Genomic DNA, 21,782 nt, shown 5'->3' on the forward strand with positions numbered 1-21,782 from the left:
TGCTGCAGAGGTAGGCAGAGGTTTGGTTGGAAGGATCGATCGAAAATCATTGTTCCGCTGGGGGCTCATTGATGATTTATGAGTGTAGGAGGGCATGTAGGAAATACCGGGTCATCAATTCTTTTCCATCGTCACTCGGGTCAAAGCTTGATACGTTTCTACCTACCTGTGGGTACTCAATGACCAATCGGATTTGACACGGTTGGAATTGGGGCGTCATTGGATGGCTGGTCTTATGGCTGATCTTGAAACTCCGACTTTCTTTTCTTGCTTCGCTTTTGTATACATACTGAAAGTCACAACGGTCCCGCTGAGCAGAATTGAAAGATCAAACCATACTTCAGGATCCCAAAGGCGAACATACCGCCGGTGGTCTACACGGAGGACACTTGATACCCCGGGTGACACCCCCGCTCCCACCAACATACGGTTGCGCATCTCAAATTCTCAGTGGATGATACTGTACTCTCCACCTTGCCCCCACTTTGACGGAAAGTAAAAAGGAGAGTGCGGCTTCCACACTCCCAACAAGATCCAGTTCATGTTTTGCACACACTCCCCGATGCAAAATGACGTCGATAAAGTTCGTACTCGACGAACATATACCAGTGTCGTATTCCTTTTGCTGTTCAATTCTCAAGATTCAAGCAGTGCAACATCTTGTACACACAAGCACAGACAAGCACCCGGCGCACTGAGCCCCGAAGGGAAATATGTAACGAAAAAAATCAGGGTAAGAATTCCATACATTTTGATGTTTCCTTGAAGTTTGGAGCCTTTGTGAAGACAAGTCTTTTCTACCATCTTGCTTCCAAGTTCCAAGTCGTGAATCCGGTTCTCTGATGATCATTTGCGATTTGGATGTATAACGACACCCACTGCCTGATGAAAAAAAAATATCTCGAGTCTCTGATCAACGAGTCAAGCTTCTCTCTTCCTCCGTTATGTATACATAGCTCGCGAGAAACAATCTCAACCTGAGCGAGCCTTTCGAGGGAGCTTTGTATGACATACTATACCGGTACTCTGCGTCTTCTCTGTCATTATGGGAGTAGGGCTGTGGAGATCCCGCTGTGTAAGATGTGCCTTGAACCTACTGTCTACGTCTACTGCTACATAGGCTATGGGATGGTGGAGCATATAGCAGGAGTCATGGTAGAGTATATTAGGGCTGCTCAATTCTTGCCTCACCTCACCTCACCTCACCTCACGAGCTGTCACGAAATTCCGCTTTTGGATGTCCGATTGATCGGCACCATATGTGTAATATACAGTAGTTGCAGCAAGACTTTATATTCATTATGCCTCAGTCTCTCAGATTACTTGTGCAGAGGTGCTGAATGAGTTGTTCAATGTCGCGCAAGCCTTTACTGTTGCCTACTGTTGCCTCTCACCTCATGGAAGCTCATGGAGGATTCTGATAACTCCAATGATGATTCCTTTCAACATGATAATGGCTTTGAAGATGAAGAAGCACAAAATTTCGATGGAGAATTTACTGATAGTGTTGTTGTAAGGTAGGTGTACCAGCTACATACCATCAATGAACGAAGATGAACCGGACAGTCTTGTCGAACGAAAATGAGAGGATGAAAACGAGAAAACAAGGCGAGGTAAATCAGCCCGGATCAATCAGACATCCAAAAGCGGAATTCCGTGACAGCTCGTGAGGTGAGGCGGTGAGGTGAGGCAAGAATTGAGCAGCCCTATTAGGTTCAGGAGCCTTGCCAGTGTAACGCAGAGTGACGGAGGAGGGGGCAATCATACGTAGGTGTGAGATATGGGATGGTGTAGGATGCTGGAGGTAGATGTCGTTTCTTAGGCTGTCAATCAAGGTCACCGAAGAGAACGCAGGGAGTCAGCAAGAGGGAAAAGATGAGTTTTAGAAGTGTGCTAGAAGGATTTACATAGTGAATTTGGAGGAATTACGAAGAGATAATCAGGAAAATGACAGGTATTCAGAACGGTGACAGATCCGGAGGATTCAAGGAAAACTCAGTGAAGGTCCTGAATTAATCAAACTTCACCCATACTAATGGATGTCGGTCATCGGAGTAATTTCGGATCGCCAGAGAACCCCAGGTCAGTGTATGGTGAAAATCCCATCAACAGTCGAGACTCGAGAGGATCTTCGCTGAGTGTTAAAAAAATCTAAACTGACATGCGCAGCCACGACCATCAACGGCGTAGATGTAGGAGAATAAGTCTAGAGTCTAGACTTCGTATGGCGGGATGTGTTGAGCAAATGTACACAGCCTGAGGTTAGATGCAGTGTTCGGAGAGAAGGAAATACCTTGGTCGAAGCTAAAAAGTGCAATTGAATTCTTGAGGAATTTGCGGTTCTGTACACAGTGTATAGGACTTGCTCGAGATACTTGTTATTTGGAAAGAAAAGATAAAATAATTGTTCCAAAGCCTCCATCGCAAATACACCGTTCGGGAATCGAACCCGAGCCGCTTGCTGCCACAAGGAATGGAAGGCAAGCATGATAACCACTTCACCAACGGTGTGTTGTGAAATAACTGAATAAATAGTTTTGAATTGAGTTACAAGTGCCTTTATCACCAGTACTAGATGATCTTATCAACTCACCACCTCTCTTCTGTTGTCCTCCTCCTCATTGGCTTTATGTTGGTGTGCGTCGGGAAGGTCTACGACAACGTCGGAGAAATGTCATAATCCATCCATAAAAGGAAAAGGCTGGGCTCACGGGAATAGCCGGACCGGTGATGGGCTGATGATCGACCGAGATTTCCAAAAACGGACAATATTCCCTGTCAATTCCATCAGACCCTATCTGACCTTTTACTTTCCACGATCTTTGGGTGAGTCCATATAAGGTTGAGAGCCTGGAGTCTGGGGACTGTTTACAATCACAACGTTCCTGGTTCCTGCTCGTTCCTCAATCCCTCCTGCCTCCTCAGCCCCCAAAACGCTCACTAAACGCCTCCAGCGCCCTGTCTACTGTCTCCCCGCCCTTACCTTAGAGCATCCTTGTACCTGGGTCCTGAAGAAACAAGAAAAAAAAAACTTGAATGGACGCTAATAATCTTGTCACCGCCACCAAGTTCCCTGAGGACACCATATCCACGACGTCGGATATTGACATAAATGCTGAATCTACCGACTCAACTTGCACTGTTCCTGCAAAACGTGTCCGTCCTCCCCCTTCAAAAACATTTGAATGTAGAGGTTATGGAGATTGTCGGATGGTCTTTTCTCGCTCAGAGCATTTAGCCAGGCATATAAGGAAACATACGGGCGAGAGACCGTTTCCTTGTCATTGTGGAAAGACTTTCAGTCGGTAAGTTATCAGTTGTAACTTTAATTCTATCGACGATCTCTTCCATGTTTCTTCATTCAAATTTTCATTTTCTTTCATTACGGCGTCCTGATCTACTCTACCAATCATCTTTTTTCATCAACGGATCTCCACATATCCCCACAAATCTCATATCAACAGTCTCGACAATCTCCGCCAACATGCTCAAACTGTACACACCGATGACCAGGCTATGAACGAGCAGATGATGCGTGAACTCGGCAAAGTCCATGCAAACATGGTCGCGGCGAACAAACATGCTTTTCAAGCTCAGGGAAATGGAACGCCTGTCCCTGGTCGTGGCGGTCGTCGAGCGTCAAAGGCACGTCCAGTCACGTCCACGGGCTACGAAGGCTCTGGAAATCCCGATGGTGACTTTGATTCGTATCTACCACTTTGTTTCGCTAATGGGCGTATCTTAGTGATGTATCCAGGTTTATCGCAGTCTAAACCGGGTCGGAACGACTTTTCCGATCCATCCTCCGTCAGGAAGAAAGAAAAAGAAGATGGTGATTGATTCGAGACCTCCACTCCGTTTCTATGTCGACTGACCGTTCTTCGTTCAGTAGGTTACTTGGACAATGTCAATGACCAGAATGGTAAATCCTTACCATGTCTCCGAAACTATAGCAACTAAAATTTTGCTTAGAGAACCGTCATTTTGACAACGGAGACACCCATAGTCATCGCTTTCGACCTCAACCTCACCCTCATCCATACCTCAATTATCCGCATGATTCACAATATGGATTTTATTCATCGTCGTCATCCGATTACTCATCCACTACTCCCACACCTATTCCAATGGCCTCTTACTCTACGTCTTATCCCCACCATCAACATTCCACGTCTTACGCCGGCCCGCCACCGCCAATTGTCCCGTCAACTTCACCTTCTATATCATCGTCTTCCCCTTCGCAGTCTCCGGTTCAAGACTTCCGCGAACCAGAATACGAGTCGTTCAGTAGCACCGGAGGAAACTTTCCCTATCTCACATCACAAATGTCTCTCGGATCAGCAAGCGCTAGCGCTCCGTACCTCCCACTGTCGTCACTAAACTCCTTGAACACCGACACCCTCTCGGGTCCTGGACGTCGACCTACGCCCACCAGACTATCTTCAAGGACTTCGCACCCACGCCTGAACGACCTGAATGCATATCCATCTTCTAATGGAGCCATGCAAGGAATGCGTCACGGCGGTGGGCGATCCCCTAATCCACGAAGTCCATTTCGTCCGTCGCCTTTGTCTGGACCGGCATCTGCGACGAGTCCAGGAAGTTATTTCCCGCTTGTACCTAGTAACGGGGGTGATATTTCTCAGCTTCATAATATGGGTATGGAACAGCAGCATCGGCAACAACAAGCACAGCGACAGCAACTTCGATCACCTTCGTCTCAGTCCCAATCTTCGACGTCGTTACCAGGTACGCCGTTCGACGAGGGTGTCCCTGATGGCTATTTGACCGCCACGAATGGGAATGGATACTTTTCGCATCAACAGCAGCGCCAACGTGTGCCTAGTGTGCCTAGTATGGGACATGGCGCGATGCAAAACGGATACGCTTCGTTTAGTGCGGAAGGTAGTGTAGGATACTTTGGTATATAGGTGCCAGACTTTGATATCACTCGTTTGCTTTCCTTTCTTATTCTACCTCTGCGTCTTGTCGGGTGAATTTTTTCTTCTTTCCTTTTTCAGGTTACTGAACCATTTCTTTATTCATTCTTTATATCCCCTTGATTGTTGGGCTGGGATCCGGACTTTCTGTTCCCTTGTTGTATCATCTACTATCGTTTTATCATATATATAACATCTACGTACTTTACTGGTTACTTATTTCTGTCCTTCGTAAATATTGTCGGCTTTGACTGTTCCCCACTCATAATACGGTATTATCATATGTATCCCAATCCGTATACACGAAGGTACGGCACATGGCTTCAAGCAGAGCCGTGCCAATTCGAATTGCCGCTTTCTCATTGACTTCCATCTGTCCGGCTCACCACTGGAGATATCTGCCCTTTTTAGTGTTCAGGCTGCCGTTGAATTTGCTTGTTCGTTCCAGACTTGATAATCTTCGCGTGAGTTTCCCACCCAGCTCCAGCCAAACCTCTGATACTATTAGTATACACTGACATGTATTTATTCATTAGGTATCCTCTTATATTAGGGACTTGAAGAAGAGCCCGACACTTGTTTTATCATCGAAAATGGCAGTCAATCCTTCCTGGGATCCCTTACGGTCCCCGTACGCCCCCTTTCTCGATACCAACTATGCTGCATCTCCTTCGGAACGATTGGGATTACAGGCTTTCCTAGCGGAACCCGAGCAGGAACTGTCCCATCTAGACAGCGAGATCTTTCGTACCGAGGCTCTTCTGGATGAACTTCGCGCTCAGCGTGTCCAAGTGAAGACCTTCGTGTACGCTCATCGTGCGCTCATGGCTCCGCTTCGTAGGTTGCCCGCAGAGACGCTCGCAGAGATCTTTGTGCACTGTCTCCCTACAGATAGATATCCGTGGCGCACACTGAAGGAGGCGCCTCTTCTCTTGACTATGGTTTGCCGAGAATGGAGAGATATCGCGATTAAAATTCCTTCACTGTGGAATTCCTTCCACATCCTTATTGTATCAGAACCGACATTGAGATGCTGGGAAAAAGGCATCGGTGGTTGGATAGCTCGATCGGGTGTCCTTCCGCTTTATGTATCGTTATGCATTAAGAAAATCAGGCCAATCTTGATGAACGAAGCCTCAATATTGCAGACGTTGATGAAGTTTAGCTCTAGGTTCAGAGAAGCTGTGTTCGATCTCGATGCACGTTTTTTCCCCATGCTAGACCGTCATTTTCCCTTAACTTTTCCGATGTTGGAAAGCCTTTCCATCAGTGTTCCGAACTCGAACTCTAGGGATACCCTTACAGCAATCCCTCTCGTGGGCCCTCCATATCTTGAACTGCCCATGCTTCAGAGACTCAGTATGAATGGATTCACCCGGCAAACACACACTCGTTCAAGTCGTGAATGGGCCAACATAACTGAACTCGTCTTGGAATCTACACATCCTCATACTGGCCTGCCTCTTGACCAAATACTGGGTATTCTCGGTCAAACAACGAAATTGAAGACATGTCGTATTTCCATCAGTGATTCAGCACAACAAATGACGCCTGTTAACCTCCCTTCCCTTCATTCTTTATGGATTCGTTTTGATAATACTGATCAACCTTGGAATGCAGAAATTTCATTCCGAATCATCAAAGATTCATTCCATGCTCTCAATTGTCCATCACTGAAGGTACTTTCTGTCACTTGGCAGAAGACCTCGCTAAAACTCGACATGGTTGACTATTACTTGGCATTCACTCACTTGTTATGTTCAATCCATACCTTGAGATTGGAGTTCCCAATGACATCTGAAGCTCTGATCAAATGTCTTGAGCTTGCCCAGAATCTTGCTGTGCTTGAAATAATTGATTGTGTCCATCTCCTTCGGCCTTCTGCATTGCCTGGGCGAAATCATTATTACTACCAATTTCAGGACTCTCTTCTCAGGAAACTCACCGATACTAGCACTAGTGCACATCTGTGTCCTGTGTTGTGCCCCCACCTGGAAACATTACGATATGTTATTCACCAATCTTATGAAGCTCCCGATATGTCTGGATTGAATGGTGTATCAACTCTAGCGCTTCTTGAATTTATGGAAAGTAGGTGCATCTCAAACAATCAAATTCGAAAGCTCAAAGTGTGCGATGTCATGATGCCGCCGGATGCTCAACCTACTGATGTGGGTCTGCTTGAACGGCTCAGAAAGTTACAGGATAGGATGCGGGTCCGTGTTTTGTATTCGGAGCTCCAAGGCATGTACTACCTACCTGACGTGCTAAATACTAATAGTCATCTCCTTTCATTGGATTTCTTCCCCCCTCTCCCTCAGTATATTTTGAACAATTACACTCTTACTAACACCGAGGCATATGTGGATAATATCGGGTGTTCTAGTTAACTTAGACAGTATCAGTAAACATAATAAATGTCGGAAGAGCCTGTACTTAGGCTAAAATTGGGAAAACCTGACATACAGAGAATTTTTTTTTGACCTGAGAAAGCATTGGTACGGCGACCATTGCATCGCGTGGTTGAGTATCACAGTGAATACTTGAAAAAGGGACATATGAAATTGATAGACCAAGTGCGAGCATACATGAATGAAGCATAAATAGGTACACGTCGAATATGTCAGTGCGACTTCAACGAGGCTCGTGAAGGAACACTGAATTTCCTTGTGCGTTGTTGCACTTCTGAGCAAGCGAAATAGTAGCCTCAAGGGCCATCTGAACCTTTTCATGAGACGCAGAAGGGGACGGCATGTGCGATCCCAGGTCTTGACAAGGAGATGTCAGCCATGAAGAAGAAAAAGAGTAAGAAGTCAATATCACCTCTGAATAGCAGCGTGTACCTCATTACACGTTGCGTAGGAAGAATTGCCAGATCCCGAACTGAGTGAACATATCTTTCCATTCTCAGCTCTTTCTTCTCTTCGAAGCTGACTTCAACCTTATACTCAGCATGCTCGGTAGCGCTCCTCCCGCTCATACTCCAGCTCCGTGATCTAAAGGAACCGAGGCGCTTTCCCCAAGAGCCCACCCGTCGTTTCACACTACTGTCAGAATAACCTCCCTTCCTAGTGTCCTTCCTCCCGAAACTCGCACTGCTAGTCCTTGCGCGCTTGATACTCGGGCTATCATACGCCCCGGCAAAAAATCCGCCAATTATACCACACCACCCTAGGAAAGCCAACTCCAGCTGGTCTTCGCAGGCCAAAAACGCTTCTGCAACCCCAGCTGCGCTAGGATTCATCTCCATCTGCGACAAGAGCTTTTCGCTGGCTTGGACAAGAGCAGGAAGGTAAGCTAAAAGGATTGCAGGAGGAGGTGTCATGGTCTCTTGCGATAGCATCACTTGAAGGTAGGAAAGGTAAGATCGTTCTGTTCGTACGAGTTCTCGGCATATCAACAATGTTCGCCGAGCGGTCTTCCAGATGGTAGATTGAGAAAAGTGATTATTTGAAGTGGGGAAAAGAACACCATTAACGATATCATTTCTTTTTTCAACGTTTTTGCAGTCTCCTTCATCCACGTTCACTTCAGATTCTGCTTCCAGTTCTTCTCTGGGAGACGCGCAGATGTTAGACGACGGGATAGCAGCAGAAAACAAGGTAGGGGAAAGAGGCGATCGAAGTCCAGTGTTTTCTTGCCAACCACTACTAACATGTCCACCTATATTACTTACCATCATTCTATCTAACTTTTCCACAAGCTTCTCATCCGATATCCGGTCGTCCGTGATTACCATTGCCAGAGTCCAGCGTCTTCTTTGGCGACGCCTGTCTGAATCCAAAAGTCTAAACGCCTCTGAAACGACCGGTGTATTTGAGCGAGGAATTGGGGAAAAGACGTCATCGAGGTTAGGGATTGAGCTGAAGAGAGCACTTCCAGGCTCAGGCGAGTCGGACAAGCTCCAGGTAGATCGACAAGCGCTGGTCAGTGTCCAGCTCATAGGGTGCGCGCTAGATGCATGTTCAGTGTTGGCAATGGGGAAGGATGACGGGAGAGCTGAGGGAAGTGTTCCCGTCCAAGCCAAGGAAGCCATTGCGTTCGTATTACAGTCTTCGGTCAAATGACTAGGACGCGTTGGATAAAACCTCGGTACAGCCTCGAGGAAAGTTCAGGAAATATTGATGTACAAAAGAAAACATGTACACACCTCTTGCAGTGCATCCGCAGCGTCAAATTGAACTGCCTTCTCCGATTTGCTGTTCAGAGCCTCTGGAGATAGTTCCCAAAAAGGATCCAATGTAGCCGAAGGGATACTTGGAAGGGAGCTCACTCGTTGGAGTCTCATCCGCTCCGTCCGTACGTCTGATACATGGCTCGATTCCCTTCGTCCGAGAAGGTTCCTGGCACCCCTCGTAGTTATAGACCTTCCTCTCTCAATAACCGAAACATCTGTCAAGGAGGTTGATACGGCAGAGAAACCGACCAGAGGTAAAGCAAGGATTTCATCTAATGGGTCCACCAGAGGTAACGGGGTAGGCCTTCGCCGATCTGCTCTTCGTTGTTCTCCAAATGAGGAGCCAAAAATGATCCCATTTGACGACGCGATGTTCTTCACAGAAGATCGGATCACAGACGCGGAGGTAGAATTGGCTTTGGAAGGAAAGCTCAGAGGGTAAGGGGAGGTGTAACCGGACTCGGAATTGTTGTCAGATGAAATGGGAGTCGAAGCTACAAGTGAAGCTTCCGATTCTATGCTATTCCAGTCACCGGAAGAAACAGCTGAATAAAATGAAGAGCTGTCATTTGACGACGACGCGGAACTGGGGGAGCTGAGCTCGGGAGTAGAGAGGATACTACTATCAGAGAACGAGAGCGTAGTCGTCATATTCCAAGACGGAACTTGGAACAGCCGGGAGAAAGGTTTATTCGCGGGTGTTGGTAGGAAGGAACGTTCGGAAACAGCAAGATGTGGGTGTCTGTTCCTCTTATGAGGCCAAGAACGGGCAAATTTTGTTTGATCAAACCAGATCACACCGCACTAGAGGGTACATTCAGTAACGGAGGCCATGATAAAGGCGGCAAGAGGTGGCACCAATCTGCAATCAACATCCGTATCACTCAGTGACAGGGCTCTGCGAGATGTAGTCAAAAACCATTCAGAAAATTCGGGATTCGGAGATGGACGGATGAATCACATACCCTCTACGGAGTCGTGTTGCTACGGTATCATGCACATCATCGTCAACTATCCTCGTGTGAACGAACAGGATTTGAGCTTCAGTACATGAGTGGGAAAGACAACCGCGACGGAGTTGGGATTGGAAAAGCTTGAATCCCTCCGGAGCACTTCTATTCATTGTCTCGGGTAGACAATCATTCATGATCCAACTATGCATTCTGGGGATCCAAGTTTCAGGTTAAAATTCACCATCATCAAGCCAAGTTGAAGATACATAGTCGATAGTAATGTGAAAATATGACATTTGAACATCTGCTGTCGTTAACTTCAGCGAAGAACTAGCAAAAAAGTAAATCAGATATACTGGAACTCACTGAATGGGAAAGGATTCTTCGGACGGGAGCCGCGGTAGCGATACTACCTCGGTACAGATAGTTAAATTGTCGGAGGTTACAGAAGACCAACCCTCCGATAATGATATATCGCGCACTCTCAAGTCCGGTGTATGTAGTTCAACAATGGGTATGATTAGAAATCAAGGGTAGCCTTTCTACGGACTCGACACATATGGAAAGCCCGAAACTGAGGTCTACTGAGGTTTTGGTTCAGCAGATCGTGGATATAACGTAGATGCACCGAAAAAGGATTATAAACGAGAGTGAGAGGCCAGCGAGAGGTAGGATCCAATGAGAGTGATCTCTAATCATCTGTGGTCGAAGTACTGGAGCGGTGAGCTCCGGTAATGCAATCAAAGGAATAAAACATCGTCCCCACCAAAACCTTGGCGCTTGTGGGACCCTACATTAGGGCTCCGTGCCGCCTTCATCCCTGAATAGTGAGCACACTCTCACTGTCCATCTGTACCACATTCCCTAACCCTCTTGGTCTTCCTAAGAGGCTTTTGAAACCTCCAAAGGCCTTCAACTCTATGCAAGATGTGGGAGCGCACATTACAAGACTTGATACGCGGGTTGCGTGCCAACAAGGCGGATGAATCCAAGTTCATAGCAAAAGCTATAGAGGAAATTAGACAGGAAATCAAAAGTGATGACATGGTGCTTAAGTCTGGGGCCGTCCTTAAACTAACTTATGTATGTTGTCTAGCTTCTACAAGCGAAATCGATGATTGATTGCTTACTGCCTAGCTTGATATGATGGGCTATGACATGAGCTGGGCTTCCTTTCATGTCGTGGAGGTTATGTCTTCGCCTAAGTTGCATCTCAAGAGTGTTGGATATCTCGGGGCAATACAGTCGTTTGACCAGGATACAGACGTCTTAATGTTAACCACTAATTTGCTGAAGAAGGTTCGCGCTTATTCAAACGATTCCAGTCTATATTGTTCATTTATGGCTCCAAGGATTTGACTTCTTCTCCGGCAGATATTGCTCTCACATTGAATGGAATCTCACATATCCTTACTCCAGACCTGGCTCGTGATCTGTCTCCTGAACTAATCAAGATGCTCACCCATTCTCGCCCCGCAATCCGCAAAAGAGCCGTCCTTGCTCTGTATAAACTCGTCAAGAGATACCCGGAAGTATCGACACAGGTTGTATCTCGATTAAAGGATAAATTGGAGGACCCGGATGCTGGTATGTGGGCGTGCTTTGTATCCCTTCGTAGTTTGTGGCTGAGCTCGCAACTTAGGCGTCATTGCTGCTACCGTCAACGTTCTGTGCGAACTCACCCTTCACAATCCCAAAGATTACCTTGCACTCGCCCCGCCATTATTTCATCTCATGACCACTTCTTCGAATAACTGGATGCTCATCAAAATCATTAAGCTGGTAATTGCGACCTTTGTCTCTCTGTGAAGCTATACTTACAAAAATTAGTTTGGTACATTGTCACCGTATGAACCCCGCTTGGTCAAAAAACTACAACCGCCAATCACTGAACTGATCAGCACCACGCCGGCAATTTCCCTGTTATACGAGTGCGTCCATACATGTATCATTGGCGGTATGCTTGAGGGATCTTCTGGAGATGCTCTTGCCCGAACATGTGTGTCAAAGCTAGCGGCGTTTATTCAGGACTCGGACCAAAACTGTAGGTAACGGAAATCATCACCAGCGATTAAGTTTAAACTGAAATTCCTTTGGCAGTGAAATATATCGCCCTTCTTGCAATGGTCAAAATCGTGCCCACCCATCCACATCTTGTCGCGCAATATCAGGATACTATACTAGCCAGCGTCAATGACCAAGATATCAGCATCCGAATGCGTGCATTAGATTTGATTTCCGCAATGGTATGTGTTATCCTTACCTTTTAGTGCCCATTGAACCTTCTCCTACAGGTAGACGAAACGAATTTGCAAAACATTGTTCAACAAGTCCTTTCACATCTCGTTACCGACACATCCAGTTCAAATGTACCTTCCGCTGCAGAGTCACTGGCCCAGCATACCATACCACCTACTGTGAAACCTTCTCTTCCTTCGCCTTCAGCGTCTCCAGCATACCGGCTTACTCTTTCACAACGAATACTACAAATGTGTTCTCAGAATACGTACGAGAACGTTACCAACTTTGAGTGGTATCTATCTGTCCTGGTCGATCTGGCGCACGTAGCCAATGTCGACGTGGGCGTACAAATTCGAGATCAGATGGTCGACGTCGTCGGTCGTGTCAAGGTTGCTCGGAGGTACGCGGTTAAGCTTATGTTCGCTCTTCTGAGCGACGATGCGATGTTGCGAAACGCTCAAGATGAAGGGAGCTGCTCCGAGGTCTTGTGGGCAGCTGCATTCATATGTGGGGAATATTGCAGGTATGTACATCGACTCCAGTACTGGTCTATGATCTAACGTTGTACAGTGAACTGACTGACCCGCAAAAGCTGCTCCCTTTGATCTTACAGCCGGGGATATCAAATTTATCCCCTGATATTATCGCAGTGTACATTCAGGCTGCAACGAAGATATTCGGTTTCTATGCGGCGGAGGTGGCACAGCGCTGGATTGACGACGATCTGCACGAGGTCAAAGCTGTCGTTCAGATGGTTATTGAACGTGTTGGGCCTTTCGTGAACAGTTCACACATTGAAGTCCAGGAACGGGTTCGTCTTCGAATTTTGCTCCAGTTCAACCTCCTGCTGATTTGCGTTTACATCCTCAGGCTGCGAACACTCTCCAATTATTCAACTTCATACTGGCGGACCTCAATACCTATCGACCCCGATCGACCGGAAATCCCTTCGATGAGTCTAGTTCATCTTATGCGAACTCCGATGTAATTTCAGAACCCCGCTTCCCGAAATCCCTCTTTATCATACAGCCTCTCTTCTCGTCATATGAACTGAACCCGGTAGCACAGCACGCCCAAGAAAGTGTGCCGATACCTGAGGGCCTGGATCTCGACGCATGGATTGTACCACCTCCCGCGGACCCCCTTTCCCTGTCGGAACCTGGCGAGAAGAAGGCTAAGAAGAAGATCAAGAAGGAGAAAGGGAAAGATGGTGTTTCTGGTTCCGGTAATAAGGGCAAAAAGAAACAACGGGAAGAGAATGGTAAACAACATGGATACAATGGAAACGGACTAGTCACCTTGATACCTCTAGAGTCCGAGACAGAAACCGAGGAGCAGCGCACAGAGAGGGAACGGGTACGTATGTTGTTTTTATGGAATCTCGCAACCTAATGGTTTGGTAGCGACGAGCGGAACGCTTAGAACGCCAACGTGATGACCCATACTATATTATGGATAAGAAACCCTCAAAAACAGTTTCACCTCCTCACGACGTGGACCTCGATTCAATACCCGTAGTCAAACTGGAAGGTATGCCAGCCTTCTTAGGTGTGTATCTTCCCTTTACCATCAACGTAGATTCTGCTAACATCTACGTTATTGTAGGACCAGTAGACTCGCGACTGCCAAGCTTGAGGTCAACGCCCTTCCAATATTCACCTGAACCGTTCTACATAGACCGAGTCGGCGAAATGCCAACCGGAGCTGCTGCCCTAACCAACTCTAGTCCTTCGTCACATCATTCTACACCGACGCCGGGGTCTCGCCCAGGATCTATCATCTCACGAACCGCAAGTCCCGCACCTGCACGGTTATCTTCCGGTTTAACTGCTTCAATATCCTCATTTCCACAATACGAGGTGGCAGACGAGGATGGTCAACCGGCTACTCCGACACCGGAGCCTGTCAAAGTGCAGTCTAAAAAGAAGAAGGCCCCAGGAACAGTAACGGGAAAGAAAAAACGGCCCAAGGCGGTAGCAGCTTCATAGGCAAGATTAGATAGTTCAATAAATCATATATGAATTCGTCGAGATGTACCGTTCACGCAGAGTAGCAACATTCCGAACGATGAGACTGATCGAATGTGCTTGCTCCTATCTCAAATGGCCTTACATGTATATTTACTGCAACTCAGGTGGGCTTTCGGTTTGCATTTAAGGCGGATGCATGGTCAAAGGACTATCATTGAAAACTTACCGTACATGTGTCTTTTGACATCACTAGAATCGTTGAGCAGTCACGTGAGTGTCGATGCAACTCCCGAATCTTATGTAGTCCGAGTCGTCTATACGGTGATCTTGGAGTCCTTGAGACAAAACATCAAGTTTTGCTTGCGACTTTCGTTAATGTAACAATGTTTCAAATCTGAGTATCTAGAAACAAAGTATAGTATGTTACAAGTATTGGAATCTACTTTTTTCAAAGTTCAAGGAGGGATAACCATTACTATAGAATTAAATAATGTTTACGGTGAATGTCACGGCTTTGGAGTCCTTGAGACACCTGTGACAGCATCGGCTAAACATTACCCGGGTGCCGCGCTAATTGCTTCGATCACTTTCGTCGTCGTCTGAATCCTCACTCCCGTCCGAGACATTACTGCTACAATGGGCCATAAGGTCTTTTTTTGTCATGCGCGTAGGCTTTTTCGGAAGCTCTTTCACCTTCGCTCCTTTGATACGCAGACTTGCACATACTGCCGACCATTTTTGGACTGCCTCATCGTGCTTTTTCTTGATACTCTTCCACTCATTCTCAGCTGTCTCTTTTGCTACCTTGTTCAAAGCTTTTCTCCTTTTTCGTTCCTCCCTCTCTGCATCCTCTTTTGCCTTACTTGCCTTCTTCGTCTGTTGGAATTCAAGGATCCTTGTATCTGTCCATAGTCGGCCCATTCCCTCATTGGGCAATACCTCGTTATCAGGTTTTTCTGCCCTCTTCTTTTCTTTTGCATGGAGAGCACGGTTCATCTTCGAGAGGGTCATATCCTGTAACACCATCTGAGCTGCGTAAGTTTCTTCTCGTTCTCCATATGCTAGAATGTAATCCTTCGCATATTCTAGGGAATTGGAAAGCTTTCGGTTCTCTTCCACAAGCTGTGAGTGAGAGTCGTATGGTGGCGCTCCTGGTTGTATCAAATTCCAGTCTGGTTCTGTTAAATTCAGCGGTGCTTTTTCGAGCATTCGAGGGAAAGGTGTACTTGATGTGTAGGGGTTTTTTGAAACTAGGAAGGATCCGGAGGACGTGGATGCTAGCGAACTCGACAGGATGCGCATTCGCTTAGATGGTGTATCCTGAGGCTCAGGTGTTAACTGTCTTCGGAGTGGAGGGGATGTGGGTGCTAGCCTTACACGCGAGGTCGATGCCATCGGTTGTGAAGGACTAAGGGGAGGAATCATTCGAGACGAAGAAGCAACTGATTGCGGAGCATGTGCATGTGTAGGTGAGGTAGCGAACGATGTGGGCACGTAGGTATGGAAGCTTTTCATCACAGCTCTCACCGGGCTTGTTTGTGTGAGCGAGAATGACCCTTTTATTGACGTTGTTTCCGCAGGCTTCATCTGCTCCGGTGTGATCACACCTGGATGAAATGGGAACACACCTGTCGCACGAAAGGCCGCCTTCACAGATTCCGGCGTAAATGCAATGTTGAATGCCCAGCCGAAGACGAGTGGGAAGTCATCCTTCTGAACCTCGGACTGGTTTTCATCTTCAAAGCTCGATATTGAAGCCTTCAACTCAGCCTTCATCTTTGCAAAGCAAACAACATCCAATCCTTGCAATGCATGGGTGCAGTGTGGTGGGTATCCGAGAATAGCAATGTTCCGTGCCAAAGCAAATTCAATTACCTCGGGAGTGAAATGTGAGCTATGGCCATCCATCAAGAGAACACACTTCTTGCCACCAGCCTTGTCGCGCGTCGCAGGATCAAACTCGGTTCGTATCCATTCACACATAATCTCGCTGTCTGTCCATCCATTCTCTGATACTGTGAACCTATCGAAAACGTCTAGATCAATTGAGGCATCAATAAAAGCAAAAGGCTTCACGTACGTTGCATTTGCAACATTATCCTTGGTCCACCTCGTGTACAATTTCTGACCCTTATAAATTACTGTTGGTCTGAGTGTTGTACCGTCAGCGCAGATGGTGACTACCGATGTTATGTTCTCCCAATTTGCACCCCCCTGTCGGTGCTGAGTTTTGGTACCTCGTGCACCGGCGACACGTTCTTTTGCTACATTGCCTCTAGGAGTAGATGATTCGTCCATTCCATATGCGTTTTCGGGTTTCACTCCTGCATCTACAATCTCCTCTTTCACTAATTCAAACCAGTTGTCAACCGCCGCAGGATTCAAACCCTGTGCCCTCTGTGTGTCCAGTGGTTTACTCCAATGCATGGAGATCTCATGGTGTCGATGCAGAAACTCGTAGATCCAGGTAGAGCCAACTCTGCTATAAGCTGGTCCATGGTGCTTCTGAAGAATGGCATTTGCATAAAATTTAATTTGTGAATGAGTCGGTGGTAAACCTCGCTCAGCCAAGCGTAACACCCAGTCAGCTAGGGCTTCTTCCTCAGCAGAAGTCAGCTTCTGCTTGGTTGAATTGAACTCCTGAATAGTCTGATTTACTTTGAGTGTTGCACGATGAAGGGTCGTTTTGTCGACTGAAAATTGTTTTGCAATGGCTCGAAGTGATAGGTGTTCATTTTCAGGCAGTTCTGACTGAGATTCATAGAGCGCAAGAGCTGCGTTAAGTCTTTTGGTATGGTCTTCGCGTTTCAATTGGGCTGTAAGATCATCGGACTGTGATTTCCCGACCATTCTGACAAGTGCGCACGCGCGCAGAAATCTTTGTTTTGGTGTGCGATGGGTGTGAGAGAGTTGAATCATTCCATACCGCAACATGCATTATTATTTCATGTCACGCAAAATTGTTTTGCACATTTTGACTGTATCTGTACCTGTATAGTGGAAATTATTATTGGAGGTGATAGAGGACAAGCTCAAGTATATGCTGCAGTATGGTTTTAAATTGTAATTCATCCGTTTGTATCTTTCGCTACTTTGTTAGAAGTTTTCGACCTCTGATGGGCCTTAAAATCCGATATATTTGATTCATATCTCTATAACCATTACTGGAAATACTTAGGGACTTTGGCCAAGCATACATCATATATGCTTTATTGTTTTGAGATACTTAAGATGAAAGGATATGTCCCAAGAAAAAAAAAATACGGTAAGTGTATCAAGGACTCCAAGTGTCTCAAGGACTCCAAGATCACTGTATATCTCTTCGCAGCGCAAAACCCAAACGGATTTATTATAAGCTGAGGTTGCCTTTTCTATCTTCTCATGGCAGATTCTGGGTTACTTATGCTCACTGCAGGAAGTCAATGGCGCAAAGAGACCAATATTCAATACGGACGAATAACCTTGTCGTTTCGTCATGAATGATTCAGTACTTCGTGGTGCAATTGGTTTGATGCCTTCTGCACTAGGGTTCGAGTCCCCGTTCATTCCCAGTCAACTTGACGAGGTGGAGAATGTCGATAATTACCAACCTGGGGGTTTCCATCCCGTGCAAATTGGCGATAAATTTTCTGCCGGGCGTTACAGGATTATACATAAACTTGGATTCGGCGGATCGTCTACTATCTGGCTAGCTCGCGACGGAAAGTTTTCAGACACAGGCTCTGGAAAACTAGTAGCTGTCAAGGCCTTGCGGGCTGATGAATCAACTACCGATTACCCCGACCTAGTTATCCCCAAGTTGCTACAGCGGACCGGACCGTCTCACTATTTTAGAATTGTTGAAGACCATTTTTTTGTTGATGGGCCCAATGGTCGTCATCAATTCCTTGTTTCCGCGTTGGCTGGACCCAGCGTGCTAGCAATCTTGGATTTTCCCCAGAGACGACGTTTACGTGTAGACTTGGCCAAAGAATTAGCAAGGCAGGCTGCTTGCGCTTTGGAGCATATTCCAGGGGGCACCACAGGATAAAAGCGCTGAGATCGCAATACCCGTTGGGGGTTGTTTGGCAACAGCTTTAGTCACTGTATTGCCGTGTTGCCGATCAGCGCCGTGCGCTTGATTCACAGTTATCAGATTGTGCTTTAGTGTGTAGAGCTGTTGGAAAGATATCCCCTCTTCCGTGTATACGAGGCAATACATGTTGCAATGCAGCGGAAAATTATCTTCTTCAACTACACTTGCCTGATATTATTTCACTGGATCATCTCTATATGTATTATCAATGCCAACAATCTCTCAAAATAAGAATGCTTCCCCTCTGACGACAGCGAGACTTATTACTGGCGATCGCATCATTGCATATGATGTTTATCTCCAGGATGGAAAGTACACTGTAGACTGTGACGTTTGTAGTCAGCTTGTTGTTGGAAAAGGTGCCAAAACTTATAATTTGGGTTCTCATCGCTCGGCATATTTGCAGCGTCAAATAACACCGGTGTGGAGTGTGGAGCAGAAACGTAGATAGCAGGATAGATCACTATGCGAGACACGGCGCTGATCGGCAACACGGTGTTAAGATCATGCAACCCATGTAACCGTGCCAGAGGTCACAGAGTGTCTAAGTGTGGAATACGAATGGGACAGTAGTGAAGTTATTGACAACACCGCCGTTACGCCGTATGTCCCCGGAGGTCGAGAGTATAGAAGAGAGGAGCTGAGTAGCAGCCAAGTCGGAGCGGCGATAACGCCGGTGACGAGGAGCGAACCAGAGAACGTATAAGTCCTAAGGTAGAGTAGAGAGAACTTCAAGGCAGTAAGCCTGAAGACTTAGAGGAGCACAGAGTGAAAGAGGGAATCTAAGTCGATAATTAAACTGAGGAACTACAGTAGCGTACAGGCAGTATTTATATCTACAGATCGGCGCAGCGGTGCGGAGCGCCAGACTAACTACTAGGAGCTATACGAGTAGTACCTGCAGGGTAGAGTAAAAGACAATAAGAAGGGACTAGAACGAAAGGGTATGTGTCGCGAGAAAGAACAATAAGAGTGAGATAACAATAAGGAGCAGATCTTCGGAATCCCGAGCGGCGGAATGGAGGCCCGCTGCATGGACTTGACAGTATCCCCCTCTTAGGCTTGAGCCCTCGAAAGCCATTAATACCGGGAGTTGATTGGTCAACAAGGAAAAATTTTAAAGGCCGTCAGCATCGGAAATTTCGGCCTATCAGTCAGCAAGAAAATTTTCAAAAGCCGTTGGTACCGGGAATTGGCGTTAGTCATCAGTGAAAATTTTCGGTGCACCGTAGACCAAGTACAATTCGAAGGAAAATTTTTCGCTGGTCCGTGCGCCATTTTGTCCCTATAAAAAGGGCCAGGTTTTGCCGCTAGGGCCCTAACTTTTCCCAAAAACCCAAGTCCTCAATGTCGACTAGCCGTACTCAAACTTACACCACCTCCTCTTCTACCGCCGGTCCTTCGGAACACCGACGACTGGTATTACCGGTCAATCCCACCGAACCTGTCGATCCCGACTCCCTTGAGGAAGAAGGCCTGGATGAGGACGAAGCCGAGGTCCTGAGGAAGGCACAGGAGAAGGTTCGTCGGATGAAGGAGAGGAAGGCAGCAGCGGCGAAACAAAAAGCCGAAGAGGAGGCAGCTAAGAAGGTAGCGGAGGAGGCGCGAGAACAAGCCGCGGCGAGGGAGGAAAGGAGGAGGAGAATGGCAGCAGCAGCTACTGCCCGCAGTCGGCGAGGATCTTCGCCAGAAGAGACTTCGGGGTCCCCTCGGAGGCCCGTTGTGGAGATCCGGAGGGAGAAGAACAAAGGGAAAGGGAAGTCCAAGGCCCAGGTGAGTAACAATGTCCTGGTACTTCCTGCCTTTACTAACGTTCTGAGTTCCAGCCCGTGGATGAGGATCCCGATGACGGCGGAGACGGCGGTGACGACGATGACGAAGAAGATGAACGGACGCCCTGCGAACGATGCAGGAACAAGAAAATCCCTTGCCAGATGCAGGCTGGCAAGAGGAGCTCAATAATTTGCAAACCCTGCCACGACGCCAAGGTACGGTGTTCGTATTCCAACCGGCCCTTCACGGTCAAGCGAGAGGGAGGGTCCAATCCGACCGGCGAGCGCCTGGCGGTCCTTGAAAGTCAAGTGGCCCAGCTCCTCGCCGATAATCGACAACTTCGAGATGGTCAGGTAAAGGCAAATACCTACCATCGCCACTTCAATCGCAAGCTGGACTGGCTGATAACGGACGCCGCGAGGAGGAGGAGGACACCCCCTGAAGTACCGGAGGCCGGGCCGTCGGGATTGCCGAGGAAGCGAAGGAGGGTAATAGACAGCGACGAGGAGGAAGATCATGAAATAGAGAAGGAGATAGAGGAGCAGGGATTGGAGGAAGATGGGGAAGGAGATGAGGAGGAGATGGTAGAGGAGGAACCGGCGCCGGCGAAGGCGCAGTCGGAGAAGGGAAAGGAAAGGGCCGTAGAGTAGTGAAACTACGGACATCAGACATCGGCCCTTCGGCCATCTTCTTATATTTCTTGTAGTCTTCCTGTTGTCTTCTTGTAGTCCTGTCTCTCCTGTATATATTTTTGAACTTTGTATATAACAAAAAAATGTTCAACGCAATTTTGAAATCGGAGAGCGAATGGGCCGAAAAGCGGCGTAAGAAATAATTAGTTTTGAAGTATAAGTAGTTTAAGTGTAAAAGAAATATAAGTGAAATAGTAGATAGAAGGAAGAATTTACAATTAAGAGAGAGGGATAAACACTCAATTTACTATCATCGTGTTTACCCTCTAAACGCACAAAGTAATCTTCGGCGGAGCACGGCGGAAAACGGGGAAAAGGAATAAAATGATTTTGTGTGATCAAGGTCCAGGTTTCAAAGGGTATCGAGCGTGGAATGCGGGGACCAGTTCATCAGCATGTAATTCATCAGCGGCAACCCAGGAGAATTCATCATTGGTACCTTCGTAACCGGCCCACCGAATGTAATAACGTAGAGGACAACGTTTGTACCTTCTGTCCAGCTTGGAGTCAAGGATTTCGGCAACGTTGTACTCCTCTTCACCATCAACTTCAATTGGAGGTGGAGGAGATTGAGTTCGATTCGGGAACGGGTTCGGCGTAACTGGCTCCAGCTGTGAGACATGGAAAACCGGGTGAATTCGGCGAAGGTAATCCGGGAGCTTGAGTTCATAAGACAAAGTACCAGGTCGACTGACGACCTTGAAAGGACCAAGATATTTTTCAGAGAATTTTTCAGTAGGACGAGTAGAGCGAATATGCTTAGCAAGAACAAAAACTTCGGAGCCGATCGGGAACTCCGGGTGCGAGATTCTTTTCCTGTCAGCTTGTTCCTTATAACGAGACTGAGCTAAGAGGATTTCCTCTCGAAGGAAAGCGTGGAGTTCATCGAGGTTAACGACGAAGTCTCTAGCAAGATCAGACTTCATGTCGACCTCGGGCCGAACGGTGATGTTTGGGTGGT

The 21,782-nt window shown here is 47.0% G+C and overlaps 8 protein-coding genes and 1 non-coding gene across 9 annotated transcripts; 5 read left to right on the plus strand and 4 right to left on the minus strand.

Annotated features, from left to right (window-relative positions):
* Positions 1–2,428: 2,428 nt before the first annotated feature.
* On the minus strand, positions 2,429–2,511 carry C8R40DRAFT_t127. Its single transcript has one exon. It is a non-coding gene; the product is annotated as a tRNA-Gly (tRNA).
* Positions 2,512–2,777: 266 nt separating this feature from the next.
* C8R40DRAFT_1102404 (uncharacterized protein) lies at positions 2,778–3,911 on the plus strand. Its single transcript, XM_046227994.1, has 3 exons — positions 2,778–3,305; positions 3,465–3,694; positions 3,746–3,911. Exons 1-3 carry the CDS (start codon positions 3,037–3,039, stop codon positions 3,838–3,840), a joined length of 594 nt encoding a protein of 197 aa, XP_046086665.1. The 5' UTR covers positions 2,778–3,036; the 3' UTR covers positions 3,841–3,911.
* Positions 3,884–5,094, plus strand: C8R40DRAFT_177930 (uncharacterized protein). Its single transcript, XM_046234260.1, has 2 exons — positions 3,884–3,922; positions 3,973–5,094. The coding sequence occupies exon 2, from the start codon at positions 4,128–4,130 to the stop codon at positions 4,929–4,931; it is 804 nt and encodes a 267-aa protein (XP_046086666.1). The 5' UTR covers positions 3,884–3,922; positions 3,973–4,127; the 3' UTR covers positions 4,932–5,094.
* A 187-nt stretch (positions 5,095–5,281) lies between these two features.
* C8R40DRAFT_178010 (uncharacterized protein) lies at positions 5,282–7,356 on the plus strand. Its single transcript, XM_046234261.1, has 2 exons — positions 5,282–5,377; positions 5,494–7,356. The coding sequence occupies exon 2, from the start codon at positions 5,534–5,536 to the stop codon at positions 7,328–7,330; it is 1,797 nt and encodes a 598-aa protein (XP_046086667.1). The 5' UTR covers positions 5,282–5,377; positions 5,494–5,533; the 3' UTR covers positions 7,331–7,356.
* Positions 7,357–7,574: 218 nt separating this feature from the next.
* C8R40DRAFT_1069193 (uncharacterized protein) lies at positions 7,575–9,768 on the minus strand (the record flags this gene model as incomplete). The annotated part of the gene is made up of 3 exons (XM_046226087.1): positions 7,575–7,708; positions 7,764–9,039; positions 9,091–9,768. The coding sequence occupies 3 exons, from the start codon at positions 9,766–9,768 to the stop codon at positions 7,575–7,577; spliced, it is 2,088 nt and encodes a 695-aa protein (XP_046086668.1).
* A 993-nt stretch (positions 9,769–10,761) lies between these two features.
* On the plus strand, positions 10,762–14,687 carry C8R40DRAFT_1102415 (Adaptor protein complex AP-3 delta subunit). The gene is made up of 13 exons (XM_046227995.1): positions 10,762–10,783; positions 10,837–10,897; positions 10,958–11,153; positions 11,208–11,369; positions 11,423–11,657; positions 11,713–11,852; positions 11,901–12,114; positions 12,171–12,316; positions 12,365–12,834; positions 12,882–13,122; positions 13,182–13,667; positions 13,715–13,859; positions 13,917–14,687. Exons 3-13 carry the CDS (start codon positions 10,998–11,000, stop codon positions 14,297–14,299), a joined length of 2,778 nt encoding a protein of 925 aa, XP_046086669.1. The 5' UTR covers positions 10,762–10,783; positions 10,837–10,897; positions 10,958–10,997; the 3' UTR covers positions 14,300–14,687.
* A 164-nt stretch (positions 14,688–14,851) lies between these two features.
* On the minus strand, positions 14,852–15,676 carry C8R40DRAFT_1044559 (uncharacterized protein; the record flags this gene model as incomplete). Its single annotated transcript, XM_046224232.1, has 1 exon — positions 14,852–15,676. One exon carries the CDS (start codon positions 15,674–15,676, stop codon positions 14,852–14,854), a length of 825 nt encoding a protein of 274 aa, XP_046086670.1.
* Positions 15,677–16,173: 497 nt separating this feature from the next.
* Positions 16,174–16,596, minus strand: C8R40DRAFT_1102417 (uncharacterized protein). The gene is made up of 2 exons (XM_046227996.1): positions 16,322–16,596; positions 16,174–16,244 (listed from the first exon to the last, which is right to left on the minus strand). The coding sequence occupies exons 1-2, from the start codon at positions 16,577–16,579 to the stop codon at positions 16,236–16,238; spliced, it is 267 nt and encodes an 88-aa protein (XP_046086671.1). The 5' UTR covers positions 16,580–16,596; the 3' UTR covers positions 16,174–16,235.
* Positions 16,597–17,864: 1,268 nt separating this feature from the next.
* On the plus strand, positions 17,865–18,197 carry C8R40DRAFT_1011474 (uncharacterized protein; the record flags this gene model as incomplete). The annotated part of the gene is made up of 1 exon (XM_046222861.1): positions 17,865–18,197. A coding segment is annotated over one exon (333 nt), but the record flags the coding sequence as incomplete, so codon positions are not given.
* Positions 18,198–21,782: the final 3,585 nt, after the last annotated feature.

The sequence above is a fragment of the Lentinula edodes genome, assembly GCF_021015755.1.
Source record: "Lentinula edodes strain Le(Bin) 0899 ss11 chromosome Unknown C8R40scaffold_16, whole genome shotgun sequence".
Lineage (NCBI taxonomy): Eukaryota > Fungi > Basidiomycota > Agaricomycetes > Agaricales > Omphalotaceae > Lentinula > Lentinula edodes.